We start from the raw sequence: 16,835 nt of genomic DNA, 5'->3' as shown, positions 1-16,835 counted from the left end.
ACCCCTAAATGCATTGAAGCAACTGCCATGTGATTGGTTGATTAGATAATTGCATTAATGAGAAATTGAACAGGTGTTCCTAATAATCCTTTAGGTGAGTGTATATGTTACCACAAGTAACTACACACACACACAGCCTTACAAAAGTATTCACCCCCCTTGGCATTTTTCATATTTTGTTGCCTCACAACCTGGAATTAAAATTGATTGTTTGACAATTTGCACCATTTCATTTACAGAACATGCCAACTTGAAGATGTATTTCTTTTTTTGTTGTGAAGCAAACAACAAATAAGACAAAATAACAGAAAACTTCAGCGTGCATAACTATTCGTCTCTATGAGCTTGCCACATCTTGCCACTGGGATTTCTGCCCATTCCTCAAGGCAATACTGCTCCAGCTCCTTCATGTTGGATGGTTTTCACTTGTGAACAGCACTCTTCGAGTCTGACCACAGATTCTCAATCTGGACTTTGACTAGGCCATTCCAACACATTTATAGGTTTCCCCTTAAACCACTCGAGTGTTGCTTTAGCAGTATGCTTCTGGTCATTGTCCTGCTAGAAGGTGATACTCTGTCCCAGTCTCAAATCACAGGCGTGATTAATCTGATTAAAATTTTTAATGCAATTAACCCATCTGCAGCGCAGAATGACTCAAAATCCCTGAAATGTCTCTGTCAACCCGTTTTGGTGCGTTCCATTTGCCCTGGGAACTCGTATTCCGAGTTTTGAAGCCGGAAGTGACAACATGCGCACTCCCATATTTCGGAGCAGCACGGACGATCCCAAGTTCAGAATCTGAGATGGCTGCGCCTTTTATCAACAGAAGGGAAAGTTGTAGTTTTATACTGTTTAAGCACTACTTCTCATTTGTGGCTCATTAAATCGGTCGCACACACTATACCGTCCAACTTATCTGTGGACGTGTTGCTATGGAGTTTTATACATAAAGCATGGCGCGTAATGTGCTATCGACTGATATTGCTAACAATGGCAATTAACCGGGCTAGAATTGGATTTCATGATTAGTCGGATTATTTGTCGGATTTACGGTAGTTTGTGCTAATTGTAAGTGAACGCAGATAAAGACCATTTAAACTGAGGTACCTTAAATACGACAAGTTGTTCGGCTAAGCAAAAAATCTTACTTTTTGATATGGGTCCATGGTATTGCACTTCTGTGGCAGATGGAATGCATCCTACTTGTGTTCAAGATGTTCAATAAACATGTTAAATGCATATATATTCCCTTTTTTCTTGAGTCTATTTCCTCATGCAAAATGAATTGTGATTAATATAGATTAAAAATGAATATTTAATCATGATTAATCTAAATTAATCCACAGCAACCCTGTGATTAATCTAAAAATTTTAATCGTTTGACAGCACTATGTATGTATGTATATATGTATGTATATATGTATGTGTATATATATATATATATAGATAGATAGATAGATAGATAGTCAGAAGACTGTCCACTAGATATCCAGTGTTGGATGGCAAAAAAATTCTGTTAAAAACAGAAGTACTGCTTGTTGGACCCAAGGCTGCTTGAAGTAAGTTTGACATCACTCCCTTGGTGATCTTCCTAACACAGTAGTCAGTGATCTTGGTGTCCTGGTTGATTCAGATTTATGTTTCGATGCTCAGATAAGAGGTATTACTAGAACTGCTTTCTACCATCTTCGGAAAATCGTTTCATGAAGTAGAAAAACGAATACATACCTTTATAACTTCCAGACTGGACTACTGTAATGCCCTCCTTTCTGGATGTCCATCTGGATCCCTAAATAAACATCAGCTAGTACAAAACGCAACAGCCAGAGTTTTTACAAACACAAAACAAAAATATATTAGCGCTGTGGCCTGTACTACGAAGCGGGGATACTGGCTTATTAGGGTAACATCAGATTTAAGGTACCACAGTTTAAATGGACTTCATATTCATTCACTTACATTTTGCCCAGACTACCTTAAATCCGACAAGTTACCCCGATAAGCCAGTAACCCCACTTCGTAGTACAGGCCACTGTTCTATGCTCCCTTCACTGGCTTCCAAGTCTCAGATTGCCTCCAAAATACTACTACTAATGTATAAAGCACTTAAAGGCCTAGCACCAGAACACCTTGGAGATCTACTGGTCTCTCACAACCCTCCTGGCTTGCTTCGATTCCAAGGAGCTGGATATCTGTTAGGGTAGAAAGAACTTTGACGGCACTCTCAATATTCAAGTCCAGACTAAAAACACACGTTTAGTGTAGCTTATAGGGACTTCAGTTTTAGCTCTAGCTAACCGCTCAGTCCCAGTTAGACCTATAGTGTGAGGTGTAGAGCTGGATGGGGATGGGTGCTATTGGCTTTGGATGAGCTGAACTATCAGCCTGTCACTTTAGCTTCACACCCCCTTGTGGGATTGGAGTGCTGACATTTCAGGGACTCCCCATGCATCTCCCTCCTACTTATGCTACCATAGCCTTATCTACCAGAGCTTACACATTTCACTCACCTGTTTGCACTGTCTTTAGTCTCCTCTACTTTGGCTAACTACACATTTTATTTCCCCTACCGCTTCTGGGGTGTGCGGCCTGGAGACTCCATTTTATCAAGCTATTCTGCCTGCCCTGCTGCCAGCAACGTCTCCGCTACCAGTGGCATCTTTCCGACCTGCTCAACCTTCTGCCTGTGGCGTCTATCCAGTATGCTCTGCTGCCTTATCACTGTGCCTTGGGCCATCAAAAGCAGCACCAGCGTCTGCCTGCCTTCACCTGTTTGCCCCCCCGCTTTCAGACTCAAGTGCTAAAATTAGGACAGTTTGACCTGAACGTTCACATCTTGCTCATTTGACTTCCTCTACTGCCCCCTGGAGGATGGGCTCCCCCTTTGAGTCTGGCTCCTCATGGTTTCCTCCTTCTAGGGAATCTTTCCTTGCAACTGTCGCCTCTGGCTTGCTCACCAGGCATTTTGGGCAGGGATAATGTTAAGCACTTTGAGACAATGTAATGTTATGAAGACACATTAGAATAATAAATCTGAATTCTTAATATTAAAAAAATAATTCTACAAGGGGACAGAATATTGAATGGCTAGATGACAAACCTAGTTTCTCCAAGAAATAACACAATGAGGGCTGGTTGCCTGAAGTCACTAAAAACTCAGGACAGCATTACAAGTCACATCACCATCGATCATCCACATGGCCTTGCTGAAATCAGCCCAAGCTGCAACCATCTGATACTGAGCAAGTCAGCTGTTTTGATTCAGCTTGTATATGAGATAAAACATGAAGAATGAGGCCTTTCACACAGTTCCCTCCTGGCAAACCTATGGAAAACACATCCATCACTAGACAGTGCCTGGACTCTCCAATTGAGATTATGATTTTAAAGCCATCGGGCAGAATGCTTGACATGGCTGTCTACCGCATTACTACCCACGTATACACCCGAGTTATGTCAGCTGGGTTAAATCAGGTGAAGCAGCTTCACCAAGCATTTAACAGAATGGCACATAACTTGAAAGTTGGCAGTTCATGTCCTTCACCCATTGATACCTTGCTTAGACAAAGGCGTTTATATCACAGACCCGCTAAAAAAAGGACACAAAGTGCAAGGGATTTGAGGGACAGAGGAGAACTCCTATGTGTCACAAAATTCGCAGTCAGACGGGCATGAGTTTCCGTACACAAATTTATTTTGTCATTAGCGCTTTACAGTTGGAATTCTGGGAATTCAAACACGACATCTTTGCCTGTGAGTTTCTTGTAGACACAGGAAAAGGTCTCAACCTGAGGAGAAGGAAAAGTGCCATGGATGAGAAACCCTATACCCTGTCATTTCTGAGCAATTTACTTTTTTATTTCTTTATTTCCATTCAATTTCCACAGAAAATGCAACACAGTCACATCAGAGAATTGCAAAATGTGCACTGCATGGTTTACCTCCCCAGTCATAGCCGAGAGCTATGGGAAGATGTAGGAATATACAGTACGCCGTCCTCACCAGCCCAAGGGCTGGGGACTGGCTTATTATCCAACGTCATGGAACGGGACTGTACGTCACGGCACCGTAAAGTGCTGCGCTCCCATACGCCACACGGACAGAGCCATATGAGAGCAACCTCACAGGATGTCCACGTTGACTACTTACATAATAGCAATGTGTCAAACACGTACTTACCTTGTGTTCAACATTGTTCTGTTGAGCTTTGTCAAGGTGGACCTTGATGAGTCGACTGCCGTCCAGTTTCACTCGGATCCTCTTGCCAACAATTTCACTGGGGAAAACTAGGTCCTCGAGGATGGCATCATGCACAGCTGTAAGAGTGCGGCTGAGGGATAAAAGATCACGAATGCATTTAGTCCTTCACATTTTAGCACCAGCCTAAATGATCTGACTACAAACAGAGCATCTGCAGTTGAGATTTTCTACGCGATGGTCAAAATTTGTGCACTGCATGGTTTACCTCCCCAGTCATAGCTGAGAGCTCTGGGAAGATGTAGGAATATACAGTACGCCGTCCTCACCAGCCCAAAGGCTGGGGACTGGCTTATTATCCAACGTCGTGGAACGGGACTGTACGTCACGGCACCGTAAAGTGCTGCGCTCCCATACGCCACACGGACAGAGCCATATGAGAGCAACCTCACAGGATGTCCACGTTGGAGATAATATGTACAAGTAACTTTAAACAAGTAAAAGTACAATATCTATAACCATAAGAAGAGTGAAAGTCAGTCATCTGTTGAATCTATGCACAATTCTGTTCAGTAAAGGGTGTTACAAAATGCAAACACACCTCCTAGGACGCTTCTGCTTGTTCTTTGTGCGGCTTTTCCTTGTTGGTTTCGGCAGAATTCTCCTCTGCAATTAGAAATGTGCTTTTGGTTAACTCCAGTCTAGACCACTTTTGCAGCCTTCAAACAGTTATTTACTCAAGTTCAATGCAATAAGACTTAGTAATGTGCACTGCATGGTTTACCTCCCCAGTCATAGCTGACAGCTCTGGGAAGATGTAGGAATATACAGTACGCCGTCCTCACCAGCCCAAAGGCCGGGGACTGGCTTTTTATCCAACGTCGTGGAACGGGACTGTACGTCACGGCACCGTAAAGTGCTGCGCTCCCATACGCCACACGGACAGAGCCTTATGAGAGCAACCTCACAGGATGTCCACGTTGGAGATCAATGGGCTCAAGGTCACCTCACATTAGCACATCACACATTACAACATTTACATAAAATAAGTTTAATTGCTAGCCACACACCATTTCCAGAAGAGGGGAATGCACTTTAAAAGTCAGTCATCTTGTCCTACCACCTTCCACACTGCTCCAGTTTCTCACGTGGATTTCCCTTGTGTGCAATGTTAATTTTAGCAATTGATTTACAATCTGAATTCTTAGAACAGTGGTGGGACACAAAGCAGCAATGGGAGAAATAAAGTTCTAAGATTAACAGTGGGTGGGATTAGTGTACTGTCAATCACTGACTTAATCCAACAGAAAAAGAGTAATAAGAGAATTTGGTTAACTGGGCTACAGACGCGTAACCCAACAAAAAGGTTTAATAGGCCTAATTTCTCCAAACATTAATATTCATCTTGCTAGTGCAGGATCAAGTAATGTAAGGCTTGAAAGGACATAGCTCCTAACAAGCAGGAACTGCATATTGTGTTAACATGAACCTACGCAGTATAGAAATATAAGGCAAGCTATTATGCATCAATGAGAAATGGCATAAGCTTGAATAGACCATATAATGGTCACGTTTCAGAGACTACAAAATTTATACTGAGTGCACAGTTCAGACACCATAGCTGAAGCACACCAGCAGAGGCCCCCATACTCCTGCCACTGAACAGAGACCATGCTAGTAGCACAAGAAGAGGACATGGAGATGGAGCTGGCCGTACCTGTGCGATAAAGACCACATGTTTACCGCTGAATTTCTTCTCCAGCTCTCGCACAAGCCGCACCTGGATCTTCTGGAACGACTTCAGCTGGGGCACCGGCACGAAGATGATGATTGCTTTCCTGTTGCCAGCAACTTCAATTTCCTGGGGTATTGTTTTAACGCGTCGTCAAACATCTTTGGTGGACATTTTAAGTTAGTTAACAACTATGGTACTCATTTTCACCAGGTACAATACAGGTCATGTCAATCTGTGCACTGCATGGTTTACCTCCCCAATCATAGCTGAGAGCTCTGGGAAGATGTAGGAATATACAGTACGCCGTCCTCACCAGCCCAAAGGCCGGGGACTGGCTTGCTATCCAACGACGTGGAACGGGACTGTACGTCACGGCACCGTAAAGTGCTGCGCTCCCATACGCCACACGGACAGAGCCATATGAGAGCAACCTCACAGGATGTCCACGTTGGGGGAAATGTCGATTTTAATGGTACCATTTCCAAAGTTTTTTTTTTTTTTAAGTTGGGAGACACTTAAGATAATGTCCCCATAAGGAATAACCTGTCCATTTATTTTGCCATATTCAACATATACAGGATTGAATTAGCAGTAAAATTACAAACCTTTGCAGCAGTGATATTGAGCTCTCTCAGCTGAGCCTTCAGATCCGAATTCATCTCCAACTCCAGGAGCGCCTGGAATAGAGATCCAAAGCTTTGAGAAAAGGGGTCAGGTTACCGTTAAAGGAGATACTCCACCAAGAGTAAGCCATCAGGGGTAACACACAGGTGTCACCATGAGGGTTACCTGTACACTCAGACTTGGACACTCACCTGGGAGATGCCAGACTCGAACTCGTCTGGCTTCTCGCCATTGGGCTTTACGATTTTCGCACTGGTACTGAACATGGCCTGGGTCTACAGAAATAAAGGGGGAAAAGATGCACGTTGAGGTAACCAGTCCAATGCCTACAAGATTACTGTGTTAATTGTATAGTACCGTGGCTGCAGTTAACTACGTTAAATCGTGGCGAAACATGATCAATAGCTAACAAGCCTCATCTAAGATTAACCGCGCTTTTCTCCGTAGTTTAATCCAGTCTCTACCATTTCAGAGTACAAAAATTTATTTGCTGTAGAAACTTTAGCTATCAGTCAGCCAGTCAGATGAAACGTGAGGCTGTGATACAAGAACACTGAAACTACTTAATCTGGGCAACTACTATTCTCATTCGCTTGACATGTCAGTGAAATTTATACCTTCAGATAACTCAAATTTACGGCATGATATAGTTTTAAAAACTCTGCCGAACTGGTCAAAAAATACTTGCCCCATGCTTTTGAATCACACGCAAAAACAGGTCTAATAGAAACGATCAAACCACACATGGGCCTAGTCTTACCATAGATCATTACGGTCAGCTAGATCTTAGCCACCTTACATACAAAAAGGCCATCCGCACCAAAACAAAGGATAATCTAAGGTATCATGTGTTCCACCATACACAGCTAATACAAACAGCGCAAAATTTGTGATATTAGCCATGTTTTCTTAAAAATATTAAGTCCCGTGTCAGCTCTTACAACCCACCTCAGTCAACGACGGCCAGGGAAGAGGCCGGAATATCGCGAGATGTTGCTATTAGCGCGGTGTGACATGGGCTCATGGGAAATCGAGAACCCGGAAGTGACCGAAACCCAAGTACGGCATTCGTTCTGTGAAACGGTAGCTTTGGCGTGATTATCTTTTATTTTCAATGGAAGTGTTAAAAAGCATGAATTATTGAACCAAGTCAACGTGACTTCGTTGATGCGTTACTCTTGTTTGCACAGAAGTCACGTACAAGTATGCGTTTGCCTGCTATATGTGTTAAATTAGATTAGTGTTATTTACTGTGTAGCTGTCCTGTGTTAGGTTACATTGCAAATAGGTAATTTTGACTGCTTAAAGTGTTTATCTTAGAAGAAAACAAACATAAAATGAACGACAGCCGATAAAATAGCACCCAAAATCTCCCCCAAGTAATGCTGAACAGTCTTTACAGCATAACAAGGAGAGCGTTTTGTACTGGTATCGTAGAAATGGGGAAGAAGAAATACTACTACGCAGTTCGGAAAGGCGACCACCCGGGTGTCTACAGCACGTGGTGCGTTATTCAAATTCAATTTGCTGATCAGACGTAGTAATTTATCATGCGTATATTAATTTTACACTATGCAATGTTCTTCAGGGAAGAATGTGAAAGTCAGGTTAAGAAGTTTCCTTCTGCCGTTTATAAGAAATTCGCCTCCGAAGAGGACGCGTGGGCTTTCGTAAGGGGACAATCAGCAGACTCATCTTCGTCGTCTGCTGTTTCTGGTTGGTTATAATAGTGTATTTTATTAAGAAGAAACATTGCAGAATTTAAGATTTATTGCACATTGTTTGTTTAGTTGTGCACAATTGCTAAATATTAGATTTGCTTGCGATTTCTTTATAGACTTAAGTGCACGATGTTAATTATTTCAGAACTTTAGGCCGTGCATTGAAACGTCCATGTTATGTACGTTGCAACGTAAAATAAATTCGGTTAACGCGCTGTATTTTACTTGCAAATTATACTTTTGTATCTTTTGGTGTTTCAGCAGGTTGTTCTGGAAGTGCAGCCTCCACAGAAATCTTTAAAGCCGTGCTCCCAACTCGGTCTGTTGAGGGGAAGAGGCCTCATGTGAATTTTGACGACGAGCTGTCTCCCAAACGACAGAAATGTGCAGAGGACACAGGCAGCAGGGACGGTCTTACCTTTATGGGTAAATGATTGGGCGAGAGGTTGAATATATAGCCATTTGTTGTCAAGTCACATGTGCAAGATCATTGTATAGTTGTTTTATACTTAAATAAGGTATGTAATTGTGTAAGGCCCATACAAACATCACAGTGGTATAAATGCAAAACCTGACAGCCACATTTCAAAACTCAATAAAAGTAACATTTTCTATTATTGTAGTTGCATATTATGAAATGATTCTTTGTCATATCTCTTGATCTTGAAATGAGGTGCATTCGGGGTTTCCTTTGCAGGAGATGCGGTGGTAGTGTACACGGATGGTTGCTGTTCTTGCAACGGGAAACAAGGGGCCCGGGCTGGCATCGGTGTGTACTGGGGACCTGATCACCATCTGTAAGTGGAAAGAGCCATAAGATTACACCATGGACAACAGTACTGGATTAGGGCTGCTGCAATGTAGTCAGTGACATTGACACTGAAAATGCGTCCACGTCAATATTTCAAATCAAGATGCATCTTTTTTTAATTATTTTTGTTTGAATGAAATTACCATTATGATTTTGAAAATGCTTCAGTTCGTTATATGAAATGTTTTCCTTTAATATCACTATGTAATGGGAGTAATTCAAATTATCACTAAACAAAAAGGTGGTTTTACACTGTGCAATAGCATAGCAGCACTAGCACAATGCACGAGCAGCTGAAGTGAAAACACAAACCAACACCTTGAAGTACCCTACTTTTGGTACTTTCTCACAAAGAGTATGGTACTTGCTGTAGTGGTGCACCCTTAGTTTCCAACAGAAGATGGGGATGATTCTGAAAGTCTCTGATCTTTCCTGTTGATTTGATGATGGTGTGTGTGTGTGTAATTTTTAATCCTCATCCCATGGATGCTTTTCTCATTTGTTAAAGAAATGTATCTGATAGGCTGCAGGGAAGGCAAACCAACCAGAGGGCAGAACTACTGGCAAGTGTTTTCTCATTTGTCTAAATGAAACTGATGGACAGTGCAAGTCTCTGCCCCCTCCTTTAATTAGGGTTTTTCGTCGTCCTCAGGCCGCCTGTCGAGCCCTGGAGCAGGCTAAAGACTTGAAGATAAAGAAGCTGGTTCTCTACACTGACAGCATGTTCACTATCAATGGTGAGAATTTTCCAGTGCCTTTGTTCTCTGTCACCATTACTGGTCGTTTATTTATGTTGAACCCTGATTCTCAAGGGCCGATATTTTGTCATTTTGATTTCAAAATGCTGAATTGATAGATCATCTGTGTAGAAAACAACACACCCCTCCAAAAGCTGACCTGGGAATCCCTAGATACCAGCTCTTATTTTTCATTGAAGACGCCAACTGATCTACAACACACGTCTCATAGCTACACATCCGTTTACTTATGGGCACCCTCAAATCTAGGTGTGACCTGCTGGGTGAAAAAATGGAAGCAGAATGGGTGGAGGCTGAAGAATGGTGGGCTGGTCACTCACAGGGACGAGTTTGAGAAGCTCGACAAGTTAAATGCAGAAATTGAAGTCATCTGGGTGAGTGTTAATTACCGTAATGGTCTGCTATACCATCCAGGGCGTCTCGTATGAGAGAGGAGCGAGGTAAGGGTAGCGCACTGATTACACAACAAACTACCTCAGGGATGAGAACCTGAGTACTGCCATGTCGTGGGTGATACCTCAGCACCACACTAGTCCAAATGGACCAGAGGTTTTTTCCAGTGGCTGGAGTGCCAATCCTGCCACCAACCCCCAAGTCTCAAACAGGTGAGTATTAATTCCAGTGACGGGCTGGTATACAGCCCCAGGGTGTGTTTCCCATACAATGATGGAAGTTAGCATTAAAGATGCATCGCACAATGTTCAAAATAGGGCTACACAATGCTGAAAAAAAATGTGAATGACAATGCGATTTTTTTTTTTTGCTTAAAATTGAGATCACAATTTTCTGTAACAATGTTTTTTCTCAAGATAGATATCTTTTGTCGTCCTAAAAGGATATTTGTCTGTTCCAATCAGTGTTAATTTTGTTAACGAAAAATTTTCAGTATCGTTATCGTCAACGACCTTTATTTTCAGACTGAAACGAGACGATAACTAAATAAAAATGATTTTGCGAGGACTATGACGGAGGTGTATTGGCGATGACAGAGCATTTTACTTTTCATCTCAAATAAAACGCGGCGTTGCCAACTTCGGCCAGCAGGCTGGAGTGATATTTTCAATTCGAAATGTCTGCACACACATGTAACAGTTCTTACCATGTAAATAGTTTGCTTTTGTATTTAACCGTGTATACTTATGATGCAGCAACATGAAATCACCTGAAAGAGGGGAGAGTTGATTTTTGGCTCTATACACTAATAGAATTGTAGCCTTGAGGTAATTATTTTGCTGTTGAAAATAGAATGATTGCACTTCCTGCTGCTGATAGCCATAGAAGTATGTTTTCAATGTTTGGATATTTTTTTCTTGATAATGGGTATAAATCCCTGAGACCATTATTGGTCTTTTTCTTTGAAGATATTTGAGAATTTCAGGTGAAACATTTAACAGTGAACAATAGCAAATAAAAATATTACAAATATTTATTTTAATATTTTTATTTTAATATTCAGAGAGAGCATGTCTGGTGGCATTATAGCCTATGCACTTTTTCTTTGAAGTGATTTTATTTTTGCACTAATGGCACTACTGATTTTACAGTACTCGGTTTCCGGGTAAATATATTTTCAAATAAGAGTGAAATCTCACTCCATTCCCACTCCAACACCATTCCTTAACATTGGTTTCATTTTATCTTGGTGAACATAATGACGTTCAGAAATTGAAGGGAAACCTTAAACATGACACTTTGCACTTTTAATTTAGTCGACTAAATCAACTGTAGTTTTAGTCGACTGTAATCTTGTGATATTTAGCCGACCAAAACCTAAATTTATTTAGATGACTAAATTATGACTGAAACTAAATTACATTTTAGTCAAAAGACTGACTAAAAATAAATTAAAATTTGCTGTCAAAATTAACACTGGTTCCAATACGAGCAAGGTACAGTACCGATCTCCAATATGTTAGGCACAAATACATAAAACGGCGCACAGAAACATATACACACAATATACACACAATTAGCAGCAGGGATTTGAAGGGTACAAGATTAATGTAGCTAGTTAAGTGCCGCTATGGCAGTGGGGACGAAACTCTTGCCAAAGGAGCCCGTTTCCATTTCAGAGTCCTGTATCTGCAACCTGATTGCAGCAGAGTAAGCTATGTGTTAAGAGGGTGACTAGAGTCATCGGTTATGGTTGTTGCGAGGGGAATAGCAGCTCTGTGGTTTTCGTCAGATTTGGAATGGGAAGGCGGACGATCTTGGCTGCTCTATGTGTGATCCTGGTAAGTCTGTTTTTATTAGATGAAGAGAGCATGCTGTAGAAACAGAGAGAACAGTACATCTGTCTGTCTGTCTATTTATTTATTTAACCAACCAAAACAGCCGTACCAAAAGTGCCAGTGGAATGCTTTTTGGTACTTTCGGCTGGGACTTTAAACACTTTCTTTTTCGATTGGTTATACAAATAGGACAAATGAAGTTACCCAAGCTTTAACTGTGATCTGGTCTGAAGAATCAGAGATCAGTATAGCGTTAAAAGAAATAAAGTATTTTGTATAGTATACTAGAACAGCACGGTATTGGAAAATTCCTAAGTATTGCAATGTGATTTTATTGTAATAAATATTGGGGTATTCATAAAACAAAAAAGGAGTTTCTCACTAACCTGTCTAGGAATAATAGGAAAAAACAGGCAGGATGTCAATTATTCTGGTCGTCTTGGAGAACACAAGCAGCACTCATGCAAAAGCAGTGGAGGTAAACTTTAAACTGATTTTTAAACAAATACTTGATAATCTTGAAAAGGAATAATAATTAAAATAGTAAAACTTTATATATTTTTTTCCTATGGCAGAGTAAAAATGTTCTATCAAAACCTAAACTCCCTGCACTATAATGTCCATGCCGAATTGAAGGTAAGAAAAAGCCTAGCTGACTGGCAAAGTAAGAATTGAGCAGCACAACATCCAATGTTGGTATTAATATCGCACATCATCCAGTCCTACTACAGCCATTTTTTGAATTCAGTACAAAATACCCCGCCTCGCGTTGTGATGTCATTCAGCACCAGCACCAGATTTTATAGCAGTGGAAAACCAACACCCTGGAGTACCGTACTTTCTCAAAGCACCAAAAGTAAGGTACCTGGTGCAGTGGAAAAACACCCTTTAACAAGAACGCAGAATCACGGAGCACTTGAGACTCTTTGTGGAAAAATAGGAGGGTTTGTTTTTATCCAGTCGATACAATGCAGAAGAACCGTTGACATTTCTAAATTAGATCGCACAGAGGTGTGAATCGAGATCGTGTTTTTACGATTAATTGTGCATTCCTAGTTCAAACGAACTACATCTGCAGTACAATTGTTTCCTGAAACCATCATACTTTGTTAGTACCACAGTAATTTGAACCACGTTAGTTTGAACCACCGTAGTTCAACTACAGTGGTTCCAGAGGTGATTGGTCTTGCACTCATGGCAGGTCACGTTGTGCCAATATTACATTATTAATTTATTATGTCAGTCTTATAACAACAATAATAGTACTAAACTGAAAAACAGCAATAGTCTCATGATACTTGATACCTCTTGTAGAGGGGGAAAAAAGTGACATCGGCTGTATCTGTAATTATATGTAATTATATGTTTATTATTTCAGTCACAGTATAAGCACTTATAAATTCCTGATCCCTCGCCGTTGGTGCAGCCTTATGGCTCAGTGGGATTCATGGGTGTGTAAAACCCCCACCATGGTACCCCAGACTCCTCACCTGCACAGCCGTGGCTTTGTATCCAAGCACTGCTGTCTTTTTTCATATTGCAACAAAAACTCTCTGATTAAGAAGTGATTTATTTTTTTTTAGCCTTTAATTTTCCCGTGTTTTATTTGCTTTCTCCATGTTGTTTTTCCTATTTAATACTGTGCGTACGTAAGTGCTGAATGATAAATTGTTTCAGCATAGTCATCTCCATGTGCATGTGTGTAATACTCATACCTCGTTTGTCAGTACTGCTTTGTTAAATCAACTCGTGAGAACACCGGCAACTTACTAAACTACTAGTTTAATACTATTTGCCAATAGTTTATTTAGGGTAATTTCATCTCCTTTTTGTTTTATAAATAACGCAATATTACCTGATGTGATATTGTGATGTCATAATTGTGCAGCCCTAAATATGTATTTATCCATGTAATGAATTCTACCATATAACACAAAGGGTAAACATCCTCTCCAATCATACCGTACACATGAACAGAGAAGTACGTAAAAAGTACTCTTACAACTACATTTTCAATGCACTTGACATTATAGATGTTTGTACAGCAGGATATTTAATATTTTCACCTTACTTATATGCTGACTGCTCTCCTCGACTGCATTTTCCACTATCGATGACGTTTTTCCCCGGAACCAAGCTCCTAACTACAACTCGAAAGCTGTAGTTTAAACTACACAACTTAACAACAGTGTTTGCGAACGTTCATAGTTTGATATATTATGGAATGTTTGAACTATGGTTTTTAGAAATGCCTGCATCATTCTTGCATAATTCGAGCTACTCAAGTTGCTAACATAGCTTTTGGGAAACACACCCCTGGGCGTCTCGTTTAAGTGAGTATTAATTCCTATGATGGGCTGCTATACCACTCAGGGTGCCTTCTATGGGTGAGTATTAATTCCTGTGAATGGCTGTTATACCGTCTTGGGCGTCTCGTTTGGGTGTTATTAATCCCTGAGGTAGGCTGCTATACCATTCAGGGTGCCTTCTATGGGTGAGTATTAATTGATGCAGTAGGCTGCTATACCATATGCTGGATGAATAATGAATGAGAATCATATAGTAAATTGTCTGTGTGTTTGGATTTCCTTATATGATCATTTTAATGGGCGCTGTCAGATTGATGCTGATGGTAGCTCTGCGGGACTGTTAGCTCGCTGTCCTGCTGTTGCACAGTGGAATTGAGACGTGCCTCCATAGACATACTAAGCATCACTCGCCTCGTCATTAAATCCTCCCCCTTGTGTCTGCAGCTGCACATCCCAGGCCACGCGGGCTACAAGGGCAATGAGGAGGCGGACCGGCTGTCCAGAGAGGGCGCATCGAAGCTGCCGTGATCCGCATGATTGGGTGGCCCGCCCCCACCCCAAGTTAGATGGGCATCGTATTGTTATTCATATGTGAATGGGAAGTTTGTACAGATATTTAAACGTGGCCCTCAATTTGCTGTTTTGTTTTAACCTAGCTATACCAAGGCAAGTTATTAGGCTTTAAGTTCATATTTGCCTGCACCAGAAGGTGATTTAGAAGCTCGAGCATCTTGTGTGGGCCTGCATCCCATCCAGGGTCTCCTGCCTTGTGTGTACTGGCATAGGCTCCTGGTTCGCTGGAAACTTCTAATGGATGAATATGCTTCTTGTATTTGTAAATAAAGTTTTGAGGATTTTTTCATGTCGTTGTAAACTTGTCAAGCGCAAAAACCGTTGCAGTTAAATGGGACGTAGTAAGGGGAAGATATGTATGTAGTATGCATGCCTCCTTAGTTATAAGGTGGTGCTGGGGAGGGCGCAGTGGAGGGGGTCTGTACAAGTCACAGTGTATCACCTGCAGCATATAGCGAGTCCAGCATGTTTTTAAACCAACATTGTTTTGTGGGTCATGTTTGCAAGCAACTTCATGCGGTACATTTTTTTTTGTTAGCATTTGACAATCAAGCTTACCATTGCTCATGACACTTAGGAATTCAAATGCTTTGACCGCATTATAAGTATTCGCTGCTACCTCAAAGGAGTTCATCCTGACAGGCTTTAACTGCACTGCCTTGATGCCTTCCAGGCTCTGCGGGATGACATGCCGTGGCGGCATCACCGGCTTTGTATGAATGAATTCTGTCCAAAGTCTTGCACTAAATATTTTGCATGACTTACCACTAGTGTACTGTCTCCAAATAGGCATGAGGATGTCAAGGTTGCCTGCAGTAGTTTTCACAAAATGAGGCTTAGTGCCCGTTTCAAATACCCTTGTATTTAGTCAGTGTCATATTTCTGCTAGTTACCTCCCTGCTTCTGCATACCATATGCTGACATTAATTGTGACCAGACTTATGGAGACTTTCAGCTGTGTACTGAAAATATGTTGTTTCTTTTTTTTTTGGTTGACCCTGGTAAGCTTTTCACAGAATTTTAATTAATGCATTTGAAGAACATGTATAATGTGACAGTGATCTCATTCAAACACCAGATGGCGCCCCAACCTTCTATTTTAAATCTGAAGAACTGAATCCTCTGTTAGCTGCAGTCAGCTAGATCTTGCAAGGTATATATTCTTGTACTGGAGAAGGGCAGCTCGACCACTGTTCCCAGACTGATTGACTAAATATGTACCTGAGAAACTGGATAGTTGATGGAAGGGACTATTGGAATTTCACTGGAAGGTAGCATGGTGGTTCTGAACATATACTCTGTGTGCGACTGGTCTCAATGCCACGCCTTGGTCTGATGTATTCTTGAGGGAGATATTAAACATGAGTACTAAAGATTCAGTTGTGAGTATGTGTAGAATTGTAATTTGTTATGCATAAAATTAATGTATGAAAAAACTATAGAAGAGTAGCAGTGTGTGTGTAATATTAGAACCGCAGTGTTTCAGTTCCTGGCTAGTCATGACTAACACCGTATCTCATGAGCCTGTCAACACGTTCTCTGAGGATTCAACAGAGCTAAGCAGGATTTCTGAGAGGAGTCTCCTCTAAGCTTGAATGTTCCAAGCTCCCCGCTGAATCTTCTGCTTTAAAGACGTGTGTTGAATATGTATCATCATTTCATAACAAGCTGAGCTGCAGACTGCAGGCAAATGTGGAGGGAAATATCAGTCGAGTGATAAATGATGTAGAGAAACAAAGCAAAACGGCACCGTCCAGGAAGGCTTATTTACCCGCTACGCTCGTGTCTGTGATCTCTTTCAGAAATCTCTGAGCCCGACGGAGAGTGGCCGAGGTAAACGGCAAAGGAGGGATGTTGGGGACGGAGACGGCTC

The 16,835-nt window shown here is 41.4% G+C and overlaps 2 protein-coding genes and 4 non-coding genes across 10 annotated transcripts; 1 reads left to right on the top strand and 5 right to left on the bottom strand.

The window, feature by feature from the left end:
* Window positions 1-3,675: 3,675 nt before the first annotated feature.
* On the bottom strand, window positions 3,676-7,603 carry rps7 (ribosomal protein S7). Its single transcript, XM_072702495.1, has 7 exons — window positions 7,508-7,603; window positions 6,751-6,834; window positions 6,541-6,612; window positions 5,918-6,061; window positions 4,802-4,866; window positions 4,183-4,333; window positions 3,676-3,791 (listed from the first exon to the last, which is right to left on the bottom strand). The coding sequence occupies exons 2-7, from the start codon at window positions 6,823-6,825 to the stop codon at window positions 3,714-3,716; spliced, it is 585 nt and encodes a 194-aa protein (XP_072558596.1). The 5' UTR covers window positions 6,826-6,834; window positions 7,508-7,603; the 3' UTR covers window positions 3,676-3,713.
* On the bottom strand, window positions 3,923-4,144 carry LOC140581239 (small nucleolar RNA SNORA73 family). The gene has a single exon (XR_011984301.1). It is a non-coding gene; the product is annotated as a small nucleolar RNA SNORA73 family (small nucleolar RNA).
* On the bottom strand, window positions 4,447-4,668 carry LOC140581238 (small nucleolar RNA SNORA73 family). The gene has a single exon (XR_011984300.1). It is a non-coding gene; the product is annotated as a small nucleolar RNA SNORA73 family (small nucleolar RNA).
* LOC140581237 (small nucleolar RNA SNORA73 family) lies at window positions 4,963-5,184 on the bottom strand. Its single transcript, XR_011984299.1, has one exon. It is a non-coding gene; the product is annotated as a small nucleolar RNA SNORA73 family (small nucleolar RNA).
* Window positions 6,166-6,387, bottom strand: LOC111850703 (small nucleolar RNA SNORA73 family). Its single transcript, XR_002839863.2, has one exon. It is a non-coding gene; the product is annotated as a small nucleolar RNA SNORA73 family (small nucleolar RNA).
* rnaseh1 (ribonuclease H1) lies at window positions 7,564-15,251 on the top strand. Of its 5 annotated transcripts, none has more exons than XM_023824824.2 (9): window positions 7,564-7,618; window positions 7,997-8,063; window positions 8,148-8,275; window positions 8,542-8,706; window positions 8,978-9,077; window positions 9,600-9,654; window positions 9,744-9,828; window positions 10,099-10,223; window positions 14,834-15,251. In XM_023824824.2, exons 1-9 carry the CDS (start codon window positions 7,582-7,584, stop codon window positions 14,915-14,917), a joined length of 846 nt encoding a protein of 281 aa, XP_023680592.1. In that variant the 5' UTR covers window positions 7,564-7,581; the 3' UTR covers window positions 14,918-15,251. The 5 variants fall into 5 exon arrangements, with proteins under 5 accessions (XP_023680592.1, XP_023680593.1, XP_072558595.1 ...); XM_023824825.2 differs by having other exon boundaries at window positions 7,576-7,642; XM_072702494.1 differs by having other exon boundaries at window positions 7,613-7,642; window positions 7,962-8,063.
* The last annotated feature ends 1,584 nt before the right edge of the window (window positions 15,252-16,835 follow it).

The sequence above is a fragment of the Paramormyrops kingsleyae genome, chromosome 19, assembly GCF_048594095.1.
Source record: "Paramormyrops kingsleyae isolate MSU_618 chromosome 19, PKINGS_0.4, whole genome shotgun sequence".
NCBI lineage: Eukaryota > Metazoa > Chordata > Actinopteri > Osteoglossiformes > Mormyridae > Paramormyrops > Paramormyrops kingsleyae.
The sequence above is the reverse complement of the archived record's forward strand: the minus strand, read 5'-3'. Positions and strand labels throughout refer to the sequence as shown.